Consider the following 15,749-nt stretch of genomic DNA (forward strand, 5'->3'; position numbering starts at 1 on the left):
TTTTCCCAGGTAGTTTCTCCTTTCTCGTCCACACCCGGTAGAAGTGCGCATGCGTCACCAGGTGGCTCGCTCCGCTTTTTATGGCCAGGTGAGGCGATCCGGTCCAGGTAAGGGGAAAAAAAGTAAAAGGTTTACTTTGGGACCGGAGGCTCATTTGGGATAGACACGGCTCCGGATCGACCAAAAAAAAAAGAAGAACACACCGAAGGCAGCAGAAGACAAAGAATGTCAATTATGGGCAAAATGGGCGAATGGCAGGTATGTGCTGCTTTAACTTTAAGACAAAGACACGGCGGTGAAAATCCATGAAAACTGTCAAAGTGTCGACTTGTTGTAGGATGAGGCTGCACAGGCACCGTGGAATCTTTTGTAAAAGAGAGGTGGAACAGCACTCTTGTGTAGTTTAGAGGCTTATAATCCGCCAGGAGATCATACATACAAAGAAGTACTTTTATTTTGGAAAGCCCTGTTTTTGCGGTGATGTAGCTCATACATGTCAAATTGTCCATCTCGGTTGTTTTTTTGCTGTGGAAACCTGAGGATCGCGTGTTGTTATAGGTTGTCAGATTGTGTTGTTTTATCATAAATTAGAAATGTGTGGAAACAAGACACAAGATGTGGTTTTGTCAACAACAAAAAAAAACAGCCCTTTATTCCCCCCAAAAATGTGTCTTTGCGTCTTTGAAGTGTAACTTTTCATACTTTGCATTATATTTACAGCTGTTCCAAATTCGGAGTTGTCGAATATCGAATTCGAATTTCGAGTCTCACTGAAAATCTGGCCCTTGTGTATTGTGTGAGGTGTGGAGGATTTAAGAGAAAACTAAAACACTTTAGTTTCACTCCTTTTAAATAAAACAACAACAAAAAACACCAACAACACACAACCAGTCCACATCTCCACAAAAAGACACTCAAAGCTGTCATTGTCAGCCAGTATCATCGCTTTCATTCTCATTAATAACAACTGCTTGCAAAAAAAAAGGGCACTCCACCAAAAATGGTAATCCAGGTTTTAACCTAGAGAGGAGCCAACGCCTTAAAAAGAGCTGGCGACCTGTCTGCTGACCCACGACCCGCTGAGGTGAGGTCTCGGCCGGCGACAGGGCAGAGCCAGGCTCCCCTAGAGCCGCCCATTCACATGAAACAAGGCCATGTTGTTGTGTTAATTATTTACATCCCCCCCCCCAACCCTAAACCCTGCCACCCTTACAGGTAGTCAATGGACCTGTAGAGCCAGCTTCGAATGGCTCACCTTTTTAACATAACATTGAAAGAAGAATAGCCTCTCAAGGTCTCTCCACTCTCAATGGGATTAAAATAACAGTTTGGGGAGTTTAAAAAAAAAAAAGTGTGTGACAGGGTTGTATTTGCATGCTGTTTTCACATCAAGTCCTAGATAGAAAAGTAATCAATAAGACACTGGGAGTCATAATAATAATAATAATAATAATAATAATAATAATACATTTTATTTATATAGCACCTTTTCTAAAAACTCAAAGACACTTTACATAGATTAAAAAGATCATAAAACAAGGACATCATATAAAAAAAGATATAAAACACACAATATTAATTACAAAAGCAGTTCTAAAAAAGTGATTAGTGATTTGAATGTGGTCAGGTTGGTGCAGTCTCTGATGTGTTTTAATAAACCCCAAAAAAAGTTTTTCCACAGCATTTGCTCATTTTTTTTTATCATACAAATTGAACTATATTGTTAAAAATACAATTTTTTTGGAGTCGAATATGCTTTTCGACGCGTAAAAATCCACTTTTAACCCAGGTGCATGCAGGTCCCCATGCATGCATGACTATATACCCTCCTCAACAAACACACACCTCACTGAACAGTAGAAATAAGAAGCATGGTGGAGCGTCTTGCTGCTTTAGTTTTTACCTGTGCGCTGCTGTCCATTGGTGTTGTGTGTGAGCAGATGGGTTGGGAATCAAACTGCTGTTGATATGCTAATGAGGCCCTGTGCCAGTGTTATTACAGAGCTGCTCCAGCCCTTCACTTCCACCATTAGAGGGAGACCTCAGAGCGCAAGACAGACAGCAGCCCACAGCTTCAATAAAAGTAGTTTTTTCTGAGCGGGGGAGCACAATTCACTGAGTTGAAAACAAGACTATAAGGCGATACCTTATACTCAATATCCACCTCAACAATCCATGAGAATGCTTTGGAAATTAACTGATAACATTAAATATGAAGATTGCGAGGTAAGGGGCTCCTCTTTGATTCGTTTAATTTAATTTATGAAATTGAACTAATATGGATTATTTTTTTAGGGATGTGTTGTATTGTTTTGATCCAGATATGTCATTTTTTTTTGACAGCGAACACATTTAATTCAACTTGCAGCATGAATAGATCCATGTTTTTTATTAATTTCATAACTTTTTTGTGTATTTGTGTAGAGTAAAATTATAGGATATTAATTATAATAATACTAATTTGAATTATATTATTATTATTAATGGGAATAATAATATCAATAATAATAAGGAGAGAAATAATTTCGCTGTATGGCAATAACAGCTGTATTTAGAAATATTAGTTACATGAGTAAAAATCACACCACTGATTTATTTATTTTTCCTCTTTTAAATTCACATTAAAAAAATAAATCTAAAAATTAAATAACACGTGGAAACATTAAAATAATAATATACACGTACCATGCATTTTTATTAAAATTAATATTTCGACTAAATGTGCAGATGTAAGCGGTAACACACAGCCTGCTTTTTATTCACTGCTCAAATGGCATGGACATTTATTTACCCTTCAGTTTTTTAATTTATCTGCAATTTGAGCCGTCAGATTTCGCGTGTGTGCATGTATGTGAAGAGTGCATACAACTGAGTGATTCTTGTTATGGAAATAGGCAAAGTTTGGCAGTAATATCAAGGACTTGTTTAGGAGTGGAGAAGCCAGTCCAACGTGTTTTCACCCGAGGATAGCCGGGATGTAGGAAAACAAAAGCTGGGCACCTCGGCGTTCATGTTGTGGTGATTGTTTTCTCTTTATTTACATTGTTTTCCATGCTGGTTGATGCCTAAAAAAATAATAAAAATGTGCAATCGAAATCCGGTCACAGCCCGGTGTTTCGTAATATTAATTTTAGCCAATTTCTTTATTCATAAATAGAATATAGACTTTATTGTCATTGTCATTGAAACAAACAACGAAAAACAGTTTAGCAGCTCTTGGCAGTAAAAGCAAAACATTAAAAGCAAACATAAAAATCAAAATGTAGACACATAAATGGATCATAAAGTGCAGGTGCCATGATTATGGTAAAAATGTGTGAATAAGCAGGAAGGGGAGCTTTTTTAGCCGCGCGTAAAAGTTGGTGAGAGCGCGCCGGATCTCGAGCGGCCCTGCATGGCTGTCATTGACTTTTAGGCATTTATTTCTCTCCGTCTTTTCCTTGTCAAAGTTAAAAGTTAGCCGGTGTGACTCTGGGCTTTTTTTTTGGAGCCGAGGAAGGAAACCGGTGGATTAATTCGGAGGAGAGAAAGTAGACCCAATGGAGGGCAGCTCGGAAAACAAAGAGACGCGCGGTAGAAATGAGCCCATAACGTCGTCTGCTGCTGGATTTTCACCCAGTTCAGAGGTGCACGTTGTTTTCCTTCCTTCCATGGCTTCTTCTCTTTCTCCTTGTCTGTGGTCCACCTCCCTTCATTCCTATGTCTTTCTTTCACTTTTGGCCCTGGGACCCTTTTAAAAATGCCCCCCTCCTCCTCCTCCCTCTCTCTCTCTCTGATTCGTCAGACGAGAGAGTGAGTGTCCCTCTTTTTGTCTCTCTCTCTCTCCACTCCCTCCACAGTCTTTCTCTCTCTCCACTCCCTCTCTCTCTCTCTCTCTCTCTCTCTCTCTCTCCCCACATCTCTGATTAGATATACTGATTCCTCCTTTCAATGGACGTCATTTAAGCGCAGACTCCTTGCCTTGAGTTGCGTCCTCCAGCTTTCCGAACCATTCTTTTTTTCCTTATTATTAAGTATTCCTGTGATATTAATAGTCATGAGTGCGTTCTATTAGGAGTCCAAGAGAGGAAGACGAAGAAGAAGAAGCGGCTCTTTTTTTGCTAATATGAGCTCTTGAAAGCGAGTGGACTGCAGCACTGTGATAGAGAGAGAGCCAGGAGAGCAAGAGGGAGAAAAGAGGGTTTACCAAGAGAAACTTTTCGACCCAAAAATCCGCCGAATATCTGCATTTTTTTTAGACCCACATGAAGGGCAGCTGGGATCTAACCGTTTATTTCTGATGGATTATCGTCCTGCTTCTGTGGCACATATCTGATCGCCGGGGTCCATCGTGATCTTTCAGGAGCGAAAGAGTCTTTTTCGGGGGGCTACTACATTTTTTTTGTTTTGCTGGTTAATTCCCCCCCACCCCACCACCAAAACACGCAAAGTGTTTTTGAACTGATTATTCTTTTTCTTTGAGTGGGCAACCAAAAAATCCTTTTCAAAATGTTAGTGCACAGTTTTTCCGCGATGGTAAGTTGCTTCAACCGTGTCACTTCGAATTTTGTTTGCATTCGAGATTCTGTTCTAAGATTCTGTTCTAATATTCTTTTTTTTTTTTTTTTGCTGAATAATGTCTTGTGAAGCTTGCATGCATGCGTAAAAGCTGTAGCACACCTTTGGAGAAGTGTTGAAATAACACTCGGGTTATTTATTTATTAGAGGGGCATTCCCACCTCCGGAATTTCGATGTTTTTTATTTGATTATTTATACTTTTGTGCATTTTATTATGTTATTTTATTTCTAAAACTTTGCGCACAAGTATTTGGTGTTATTGTTTGAAATCCTCCAGGATTCATTATTCAGATATAATAATAGGCTACAGATTCCCTACACTTGGTCTAATTCATGTCAGGGCCATATTTTTAACAATGCCCCAGCAGTTAAAACAAAGAGAGGAAAATGCGATCATGTATGGTTGTGTGTGCTTCTAAAAATGTATTTAAAACACTTTTTCTTTCTGTCCTTCCTCTTGCCAGGACCGTCACGACGGCACCAGCAATGGGACAGCCAGGCTACCTCAGCTGGGCGGCGTGGGCCAGAGTCCCTACACGAGCGCTCCTCCGCTCTCCCACACACCCAACTCGGACTTCCAGCCTCCGTACTTCCCCCCGCCCTACCAGCCCATCTACCCGCAGTCTCAGGACCCGTACTCGCACGTCAACGACCCGTACTCCCTCAACTCGCTGCACGCCCAGCCGCAGCCGCAGCACCCCGGCTGGCCTGGCCAGAGGCAGAGTCAGGAGAGCGGCCTGCTGCACCAGCACCGCAGCCTGCCGCACCAGCTGTGCCGGGAGTACCGGAGAGAAGTGCTCCTACCGGGCCACGGTCTTGATTCGGGACTGTCGGACTCTATCCCCATCCATGGAATACCTCACTCTTTAGACGACGTGCAGGTGAGGCAGCTTTTCTACCTGCAGTCTCTCTTTTTGTTGTGGGCTTAAAAAAATAAATAATAAAAGGGTAATATCATTGTTATTATTATTAATGTCAGGCACAGTTGGTTACCAATACTAGTATATTTTAATTTAATGTTATAATTACAAAATAAGAACTGTTATTTTGTATTTTAATATAATTATTAGTTTGTTCAAGCACCCTGCCTTTTCATAATTAGTATTTATTTTAATATTATTAGTATATTAGTAAAAGTCTTTTTTTTATCATTACTATTCTTTAAGGATGAAACGCATCAAATTAGTTAGTAGCCATTTTTTGCTGCCTGAAAAAATAGCATGAAATGATGTTATTATTATTATTATTATTATTATTATATTTGTTTATTTCGAATAAAACAGTACAATGTAACACTGTTATTTCCATTTATGAAATATAAATTCCAAAACATTAAACATAAAAAAATATTTTAGTTGCCAATTTTTTAGCTGTCAATGTGTTTTTTTTTTCTCAATATTATCACTTAAATCTAATAAGATAAGATATAAAACAAACAAAACAAATAAGCCTATACGCCCGTATTTCTACACGGATCTCTTCATGACTTTATTTGATTTCCCAGTTTAAAAACAAGATGAAGCTCGCGCGTTCTCTGCATGCGAACAATAACACTCTAATACACTAACAGGAGAATTGAGTTTTGGTGGATTGAGTTTAGGTAATAAACTGCGATTACTGAAGATGCATGATAAATGAGCGCTAAAATTGTCAATAACCCCTCATCATTCTTATTTAGAGCATTTCTTCTCCAGTTTTTAATCAGAAACAAACACCAATAATCCTCTAATTAGTTCATAGGCCCTTTAATAGGCTGCGCCGCCGTAATTACTATCCAATCTAGATTAGAAGTTTCCTTGTGAGTAGAGCCAATATGAGGGCGAAATTAGGTCAGGATTATGGGGCGACACAGCTTCGTTATTTAAGTCTGTGATCTGGTGTAATATGCGTCCATCAGTGGTGGAAACCAGCTGAAAACACTCCTGGACAATAATAACAGGTATATGGGCCTCGAGAGCCTCCATGTTGGGTGATTGTTGGCCGCTAATTGTGTCAGGCTTTGTTCGTGCACAGCATCCTGAGTTGCATTTCACTTATAGGCTGATATTTTTGTGCTAAATTTTTTTTTTTTTTTGCATTTGTGTCATAGTCTGTTGATGATCAAGGAATTCACATTCCCGACCAGACTGTAATTAAAAAAGGTAAGCAATTTTCCTCCGAGATATATCATGCATGTTTCTGCAAGCTGCACAGTGTGGCTCTACACACACACACATGCATACACACACACCATTCACCATTCTGCTCCAGAGAACTCGATGCAATGCGGTAATGCCTGACTGATCCTAATACGCAGTAGCCTATTTTTCATTACATGGTTTCCAAGTGCATCAAACTGGCTGCACCTTTTTTTTTTTTTTTTTTTTTCTCCTCTCTCTCTCTCGCTGATGGAATTTACTGTCAGCGTTTCAGAAGCACAGCGGGGAGATGAGTAGAGCTGGTGGGCTTTGTAGGCCTCCGTGGTATTGATGGTCAAAGATGCAGCAGGCCCTATATAGACGATCATCCTGGCACTTCAGTGGTGAAAGCCAATAGCTGCAATCACACTGCATGGTCAAATTTAAAATGGAAGTTGCTGGATGGAGCCTATAGTGTGTGCAGGGTGATACTCGGTCATTTAAGGGAGAGAATCAAGGCGATGGATTATAATATTTATTTGCTGATTTATATATAATACAACATGAAGAGCCCCTTTTTTCATGGCCATGTTTCAAAAAGCGTTTTGTCAGGTCAAATTAGAACTCACTCGACAAAGATATGGGGCGATTTTTCTTTCTTTCTGTCTTTTTTTTTTCTTCCATTCTCTCTATTTTGAGTCTGTCTATCTGCGCATCAACATGATAATTGGCTTCTTATATTAGTAATCTCAAGAGTTCGTTTAACTCCTATTGTCTCTATTATAGGCTCCCCTGAGCCATTAATGTCACAAGTGATCTATCCAAAAGGCGCACAGTCCCCCTTTGTCTCCGGTTACTGCGCACCACCAAAACGGCGTAAAAAAGCCCAGTAGTGATGAGAATCCCCCCCACTATGAAATCACATACACGGGCGATTTTGCTGGATACCGAGGATATGTCAAAATAGGTATACCAAATCTCGCGGTTGGTTGGTTGGTGTGGCTGCTTTTGTGCAGAGAGTCGAGCCATGGTGCGTAAAAATAGGCGCACAGATACTGGAGGTACTGAACAAGATGAATGGGATTTTGGAATGGAATATGGAATATTCCAAATTTTGTACATGTGTAGTTGAGCTACAATTATGCCCAATATATAATCCTGATTCCACACATATTATAAATATTGCTATTATTATGACTATTATTGCCATATAGGTCTCTATTAGTCGTTTTTCTCTGCATGTCCTTGTTGCTGAAAGTGTACACATGTGGTGCTAAACTCTAAATCCGGGGCCTAAATCCCCCCCCCCACCCCAACCCCTATTCTCATTTAGTTAAGGCTCTGCATTGCATGAAATTCACTGAGCACGGTCTCTCTTTCTCTCTCCCTTCCTCCCTCCCTCTCTCCATCCCCACCACCATCTCAATCTTTGGCTAGGTCCAGTGTCTTTATCCAAGAACAACAACCTCTCCTCCATCCCCGTCAATAAGGACGGTCTTTTCGGAGGTGTGGTAAACCCCAACGAGGTGTTCTGCTCAGTTCCGGGTCGCCTGTCTCTCCTCAGCTCCACATCCAAGTACAAGGTCACGGTGGCGGAGGTGCAGAGACGCCTCTCGCCGCCCGAGTGCCTCAACGCCTCTTTGCTGGGCGGTGTGCTGAGGAGGTGAGTTGGAAAACACTGCAAAAAAAAAAAAAAAAATCTCTCTCTTTCTTTCTGTACCTGTGTGTGTGTGTGTGTGTGTGTGTGAACTCTCTCACTCTACTCCAATCCATTCTCTCTGTGAGCATGCATCTCTCCAACTCTCTCTCTCTCTCTCCTCTGTACCAAGAATAATTAAAATCGACCAACCATGACACCTAGCTCCTGCATTTAAAGCAGGAGGGGTCTGTTAAATTCCATATTAACTTCTCTCTCTCTCTCTCTCTCTCTCTCTCTCTCTCTCTCTCTCTATCACACACACAAATTAATGTAGGCCTAGTCTGTTTCAACCCCATGCTCTATAGGCCCAGTGAAGGCATTACACATGAAAACATTGGTCTCCAGTGAACTGTCTACTGAAGTGCTGCTGCAGACACGCACAGCCAGTAATAGTACTTGCCTATTAAGTAGGGCTTTATTTATTCATTTTGTACAGTATTTGTCTGCTGGTGAGTGAAAGAGGGCTGGGGCTCTTTTAAGCATTATTTATGGCTTTTATATGAGGGATGTAATGGAGGGTAAAGGCAGCCAAATTCAGTTCATTCACCTTTTAATTAGTGAAAAAAAGAAGAGCTGAGCCACATTTTACTGAGCTGAGATATGATGTATCCCAAAGTGATAGGGCCATAATTATTAATACAAAATATTTCACAATGTATAGGAAACTTTTTTTTGCATGTAAAGTCTAAATTACATATTTAATATAGTTAAATGTCTCCTTCTGTTTCTGTCACAGGGCCAAGTCTAAGAATGGAGGAAGATCCTTAAGGGAGAAGCTGGATAAAATCGGCTTGAATCTACCTGCGGGCAGACGCAAAGCAGCCAACGTCACCTTGCTGACGTCACTAGTCGAAGGTAAGCGGCCCGTAAATCACGTTCCCACTCTTGTAGCTCTCTCGCGATATCAGGTGCTTGGATTTTTCTCTCTCTCTCTCTCTCTCTCTCTCTCTCTCTCTCTTCCTCTTTCTTTCTCTGTGTTGGAAATCAGCATATGCGCTCATCCGTGTAATGTGGACCGACTTTGCCTCGCAAGTAATAAAGCATGAAGGATGTGTGTGTGTGTGTGTGTGTGTGTGTGTGTAGAGAGAGAGAGAGAGAGAGGATGGTGCTGGTTATTCTAGTGGCTTTGCAGCGTTTGGCCTTCGCTTTCAGGAGCGCACACTTGCAGGTTCCACCACGGCTGGCCTAGTTTATACACTGGATGAATTTGTGTTGAAGTCCAGTTAATTATTGAGTTGCTGCTTGTTTATTGGGCGCCGCTGAGCTGCTTCACCTCATGGATGAGAAGTCGATTGATTTATTAACCCCGCATTGTTCCAAACATTAATACAAGCCGGGTATGGGATTTTTTTTTTAATTCTTTCGTTAATAGCTTCCCATGCTTTTGCTTTTCACTGAATATTTTGTGTTGCATGCAAATGGCACTGCACTGACCTATTGGGAGCTGTAAGTTTTGGGCCTATTATTAAAGAATAAATTATAGCGCGCTGGAATAAAAGATGTCTTTTTACGCAGACTGGATAAATCCATTTTTGCTTGCAGATTATTTATTTTTTTTGTATATTATTTTTATTGACAAATTCTAATGACAACACATACATCAAACAAAAATCAAAACCCATGACCCAACCCGAAAGTTCACGCACCTGCACTCGCACACTCATACACATTAATACAAATAACTAAAAGAGAAAATGATCTAAACCGCATGTTCAAGGACAAAACATACATATCATTACATACAGCATCACCCATGTGATATTTAAATGCAAGCCATCCATAATGGGAGTATTCAACAACAGAACAGAGAAAAGGAAAAAACAATCAATATACAAATAGAAATATTGTCAAACTGAGTCCAAATATTGCAGAAAGGGGCCCCAACTGCTTGCAGAGTTGAACCCTCAGTGCAGTGGTATTTGGTGTGTCCAAAAAGGTGAAAAAAAAGCCAGCGATGGTTCATTGGTTCCCTGTTAATCATTATTGCAGAATGTCCATTGTGCGCTCCGTGGCAATGTGGCGCTGTATTTGTAATGAGCCTGGAGAAATGTATGATTCTGGGTAATAATAAGGAGCATGGTGGTTGGATGACAGAGGGTGGGAGTTATTTAGTGAAGGGACACTGCAGAAGTGCTGTCATTGTTTATGATCTGCTCTATTTTTATGGAAACGAGTTTACTGGACTTGAGCTTTGATGCTAATTGGCGCATGCGTTCTTCCGGAGTGGAGGCTTATGGGCAGGAAGCCCCGCAGTAAAAACTCAACTGCTTCAGGAAATTAAAACCAAAAGACTTTTTTTGGGAAGAAAAAAAAAAAAATTTACCAACAAGAAGAAGCGAGTTCAGAGGCTCTCGGACGCACTGTGATTCTCATATAGTAAAAAAGATTTAGGTATATGGCCCTTTAAAATTGCTTCCCTATGCCTCTGTGATCTGCTGGACTTCCAATAATGTGCAGGCATTGGTAATCAATGACATGGTGTTAAGCATGACGCTCCGTCTATATTTCACATCCACTTATTGTTCCTTCTCCATATTCTCACGGTATGAAGCTTTGACGTGTATTGGCTGTTTTATTATTATTATTATTATTATTATTATCATTATTATTTCTAAGCTATTATTGTTATCATCATTAGTGTTGTTGTGAAGGCACAGGTGCTACAAACCCTGGATCAGATTAATCATGTGTTGGTCCAAGCAGTGTGTGTGTGAATTTGATGTAACCATATTTTAATAAGCAAACACATTCAACCTCATGTTTTTTTTTTTCTTTTTCTTCCTTCTTTCTCTCAGGAGAAGCGGTACATCTTGCCAGGGATTTTGGTTATGTATGCGAGACCGAGTTTCCAGCCAAGGCAGTAGCTGAATATGTAAACCGTCAGCATTCCGACCCAAACGAACAAGTCCAAAGAAAAAACATGCTATTGGCCACAAAGTAAGTGCTATTATCACATTTCACTGAGTCACAGCAAATGCATCCCAGTCTGTGTGCCACTGTGTGAGTGTGTGTGTTTATTTGACACACTGTGCACACACACGAATATATTTATTAAAATGCAATTTTAAGTGTGTTTTTTTTTAACAAATATAAATTTGATGTCAGATGTGTGATCATGATAAAATCATCATTGCTCCATTCCAATATAAGACCACTATTAGCTCAAATTAAATAATAATTCTTTTTTTTTGCCACACACTTTCAAATGTTACTGGCCATCTCTGCTAATTATGGATTTTATTCAGCCACTTATTTTTTTTTATTATTTACATTTCAATATAATATTCTACATTATAATTAAAAATAGTGCAGTTAAATAATGCTGTTGGTGTGTTGTTGACTGGGCCTTTCCACACTGCCACATTGTGTTTTCAGCGACATTGACACCCAGCTGGCTCACATGCAGCGCTGCCATTGCTGTTGGTTATTTTTACTGTGCGTTAACTGGGGATTCCTTAAATGGTCTGCATTTAATATTGATGATGGGCCGCTATAATCAAACAGCTGTCCGCTGTAACCGCTTATTACAGGCTTTTGGAGTGTTATTAAAATAGCAACCACATGGAAGGGAGAATAAGAAGCTCGCTTTAACTCACCTTTTAATGATAGAATATATGATTTTCTATAGGTTTTAAAAAATATTCTACATAAATTCATCTGAGCAATATGTAAATTGCATAAAGATGAAGGTGTGTTTTGAGGGAATAAAAGCACCAATTATCATTTATTTTTATTGTTTTATTTGTTGCTGTTTACCAGGCCTATTTGATATATAATAAGCGACTGAAGTTCGACTGAAAATAAAAAATTCTGTTTACATCGACAAGTCATTTGGACTCATGTTTTTCTCTTAAAATCGTATTGATAAAAAAAGTGAGATATCCTGCCACTCAGAGCTGCTCAGAGATGGATTTCCACCTGTTTGTAGCTTCAGGACATTTTCTTTTTAGCCAAGTGTTAAATTCTGAAAACAAAAGCAGAGTATAAGAAACACACTAATAAATGATTGAAATTAGTTAATTTTGCAGAAAAAATATCTCACCTTAGTGGCTGCTCATTTTTTTACTTTAAGCAAAAGAATGTAGAATGTAGAATGTAGAATGTAGAATGTAGAACGTAGAGTCCAACAGCCCTGCAGGAGTGAAGGATTATATATTTTTTGTGCAGTGTGCACAGTTTTATTTATTTATTTGATATTAAAATGCATGCATTGATATGCAATGTTTGGATATTAACACGCGCACTTTTTTCTCTGTGTTTTAGGCAAGTCTGCAAAGAGTTCACAGACCTGCTGTCCCAGGACCGCTCGCCGCTCGGGAACTCTCGGCCGCAGCCGATCCTCGAACCGGGAATCCAGAGCTGTTTGACCCACTTCAGTCTAATCTCACACGGTTTCGGGACCCCGGCGCTGTGCGCGGCGGTCACGGCCCTGCAGAACTATCTGACCGAGGCTATCAAAGCCATGGACAAAATGTACCTCAACAACAACCCCAACAGTCACTCAGATAACGGCACTAAAGGCGGAGACAAAGACGAGAAGCACAGAAAGTGATGTTTCCATTATCCCACCTTCTTCTCCACCTGGGGGCCAAACCAAACACCCAGGGGCCCTTCTTCTTCTCCTTCTTCTTCTTCTTCTTCTTCTACACCGACCCACAACCCCCCCCCCCCCCACCCAACCACCCAATATAAATATTATAAATACCTTATAAATACTATTGATAAAGTTAAACGTGCCACTTCTTCCTGAATCTTGCGCGGTTTTACATGTTTTTGTTTCTACATCCCCACTTTGGATTCACGGAGACGCATCTTCTTCTTCCAACATCCTCCTGAAAACCATATGAAATGTTACTTTAAAAAAAAAAAAGAAAAGAAAAGAAAAAAGCTGCAGAGGAACAGCTCCAGGGGTGAGGAAAAAGGTGTATTTGCCTCAGCCAGAGGACTTTTTATGTACTCCCCTTATTTTTTATGAGCTGCAACGAATGGACTGAAATCCAGCGACCCCTCTATATCTCAATTTTACGATTGTGACAAAAACCGAAGCTAAAAAGAGGATGAATTCTTATCAGTATTGTGAATAATAAACTTGAAAAACAAAGAGAAAAATCCACAGAGCTCCATGTCATGACTTCAGTTGTAGACTCTCTCACTCTCTCTCTCTCCAAGCGACCAACTTGAACTTTTTGAATTTCAACACACGATTCGCGGTTATATAAGGGAATCAGTGTTCATGTATGTATATATTTATTTATGTGTAATTTAATGGGAATTGTAAATATGGTGCGTCTGTTGAAACTTCTTTTTTTATTTATCTGGTGCCTCCTGTTTTAGTGGGTTTGAATATTCGGTTAGTTCTTTCATGTGATTTTATGGTTCTTAGAAAAACAGAAGTTTGGGGTATTTTTTATTTCTCTGGGATATTTCAATTCAGCCCTCTTGTAGCATGTTGAGGCGACATTGAAGCAAGTGAACAAATTGAATAGAAATAAAACTTCCATTTCTCTCTATATATATCATCCTTATTCAGTTCTTTTTTTTTATTTTGAGACAGAGCATAGGTGAGACCCTTTTTGTGTTTCTATTTTCGTTTTTATACAAGCTTTTATGTGTTGTGCCAATCAGAATCACCTCTTGTTCTCTCCTTGAAGCACCATAAAAGCAATAAATGGAAATATTGTCTTTTTTTTAAATGTTGGAAGACATTTCAAAAAAACATTTTTTTGGGACCACCTGATATCTTGTTATGTCCGATAATGTCCAAAATTGGAGGCGGTTTTAGCTGTATTGTATAGACATGTGCTGGCAATAGTTCCCATGCCTGTCAATGTATTATAGTCCTTTGTTGCCCAGAAAAAAAATAAATATTTGATACGCTTCATCTCGATATTTATTCATATCTTTTAATTTTTTATTCACTGCCCGGGTGTTTTTTTTTTTTCTGTTATTTTTTTTTCTTAGTATTTTTTTTTTCCCATTCTGAACGGCTACAGTAATTGAGTTTAAGTCTCCCCTGACGATTGCTCCTTGCAATAAGCAGCTGAACTCATTGTTTCCCTCAAGTATAATAAAAAAAAAAAAAAAATCTTACTTTAAACTCCCTAGTTCAGAGCACACAGGATCTTATGCAGGCCAAATGGCTCACAACAATGGATATATTCTGCGTTTGAAGTGTGCAGCGCCACCACCTCCAGCTAAAACCCTCTGAGATGTATATAGGCCTGGTGCGCAATGTTTGGTTGTTATAGGCTATATTTGGCTCGTTTATTCTGCTGCTGGAGCCTTATTCAAAGCATCAAATATTTGTTATGTTGTTTGCCTCTGAGTGTAATCAATGAGCAATCTGCACACAGCATGGCTGGATGTTTTTTAATCTATATATTAGAATACTTTCATAACGAATCTCCCCTTCTTTCTCTTGCTGGTGTTTTTGTGTCTCGTTTCGATGAACTGAGTAAATGTGGCTATATCACGCATGGGGCTGTAATAGCAAATCTGATGCTGCATGGCCTTTTGCTTTATTTTTACGTGCAGAGCTGCTGCAGAGAGAGGCCAGTTGCATAACATTTGGAGTTTGATTGTATATTGATGGCGTGGCACCTATATAGCTCGGAATCAATCTCGTCTGGAGCATGAATCAGTCTGGTGATATATGCATCTTGTGGTATTGTTTCTTTGCTTTCCCTATTTCACTGTCTGGTAACCATGCAGTTTAAAATATTGTAACATGGGAGAAAAGCACTGGGCAACCCCCCTTTTCCCCCTTCCTCCCTTCTCTCTCTCTCCAATCTCCTCAGCAGCCATATTTATTATCTGCATGATTTTCGGGCCCCTGGTTTAATTCGGAGGCAGTTGTTTTTTCTTTTTTTTTTTTTTTTTTTTTGTTGCAGGAGGGTGAATGAAGCCTAACTGTACATGTCCTTGGCATAATTGCGATGCACAGTGCTGGAGCAGGTGAAGCGAGGCATTGTCTGTCAGGCCCCTGTTTTTGTTGGCTCAGTCTTCAGATTGTGTGTGGGATCCTGTCCTCAGGCACAATAGCTCACTCATAAAGGGGAGAGAGACTACCCGGCTGCTCCTGCTCTGTATGGTGGATGTGATGGGTGGTGGTGGAGGGGGGGAAAAAACAGCATAAATAGTCACTTTAAGGGGGAAAACAATCGTATTAAAACAGCATTCATCGGTATTAGTGCAAAAAAAAAGGAAGCCCCCTCACGTGTGTCATTAATGTTATTTAATAAATGAATGAAAACAGGTTTTTTTTGAGGGGTGAAACGAACGCATTAGAAATAGTGGTATCTGTGACAATGGTGGATATTTGTGCGTATTATTAGTATGAGATGAGGAAGCATCGCAAAAAAGGCCTGTAATTGTC

The 15,749-nt window shown here is 39.8% G+C and overlaps 1 protein-coding gene across 3 annotated transcripts; it reads left to right on the forward strand.

Annotated features, from left to right (window-relative positions):
• The first annotated feature begins 134 nt into the window (after positions 1–134).
• Positions 135–14,253, forward strand: tfap2a (transcription factor AP-2 alpha). 3 transcript variants are annotated; one of them, XM_037757173.1, is made up of 7 exons: positions 135–258; positions 5,023–5,439; positions 6,648–6,699; positions 8,113–8,338; positions 9,111–9,229; positions 11,170–11,311; positions 12,638–14,253. In XM_037757173.1, exons 1-7 carry the CDS (start codon positions 226–228, stop codon positions 12,924–12,926), a joined length of 1,278 nt encoding a protein of 425 aa, XP_037613101.1. In that variant the 5' UTR covers positions 135–225; the 3' UTR covers positions 12,927–14,253. The 3 variants fall into 3 exon arrangements, with proteins under 3 accessions (XP_037613101.1, XP_037613100.1, XP_037613102.1); XM_037757172.1 differs by lacking the exon at positions 135–258 and adding an exon at positions 2,049–2,226; XM_037757174.1 differs by lacking the exon at positions 135–258 and adding an exon at positions 3,903–4,515.
• Positions 14,254–15,749: the final 1,496 nt, after the last annotated feature.

The sequence above is a fragment of the Sebastes umbrosus genome, chromosome 21 (genome assembly GCF_015220745.1).
Source record: "Sebastes umbrosus isolate fSebUmb1 chromosome 21, fSebUmb1.pri, whole genome shotgun sequence".
NCBI lineage: Eukaryota > Metazoa > Chordata > Actinopteri > Perciformes > Sebastidae > Sebastes > Sebastes umbrosus.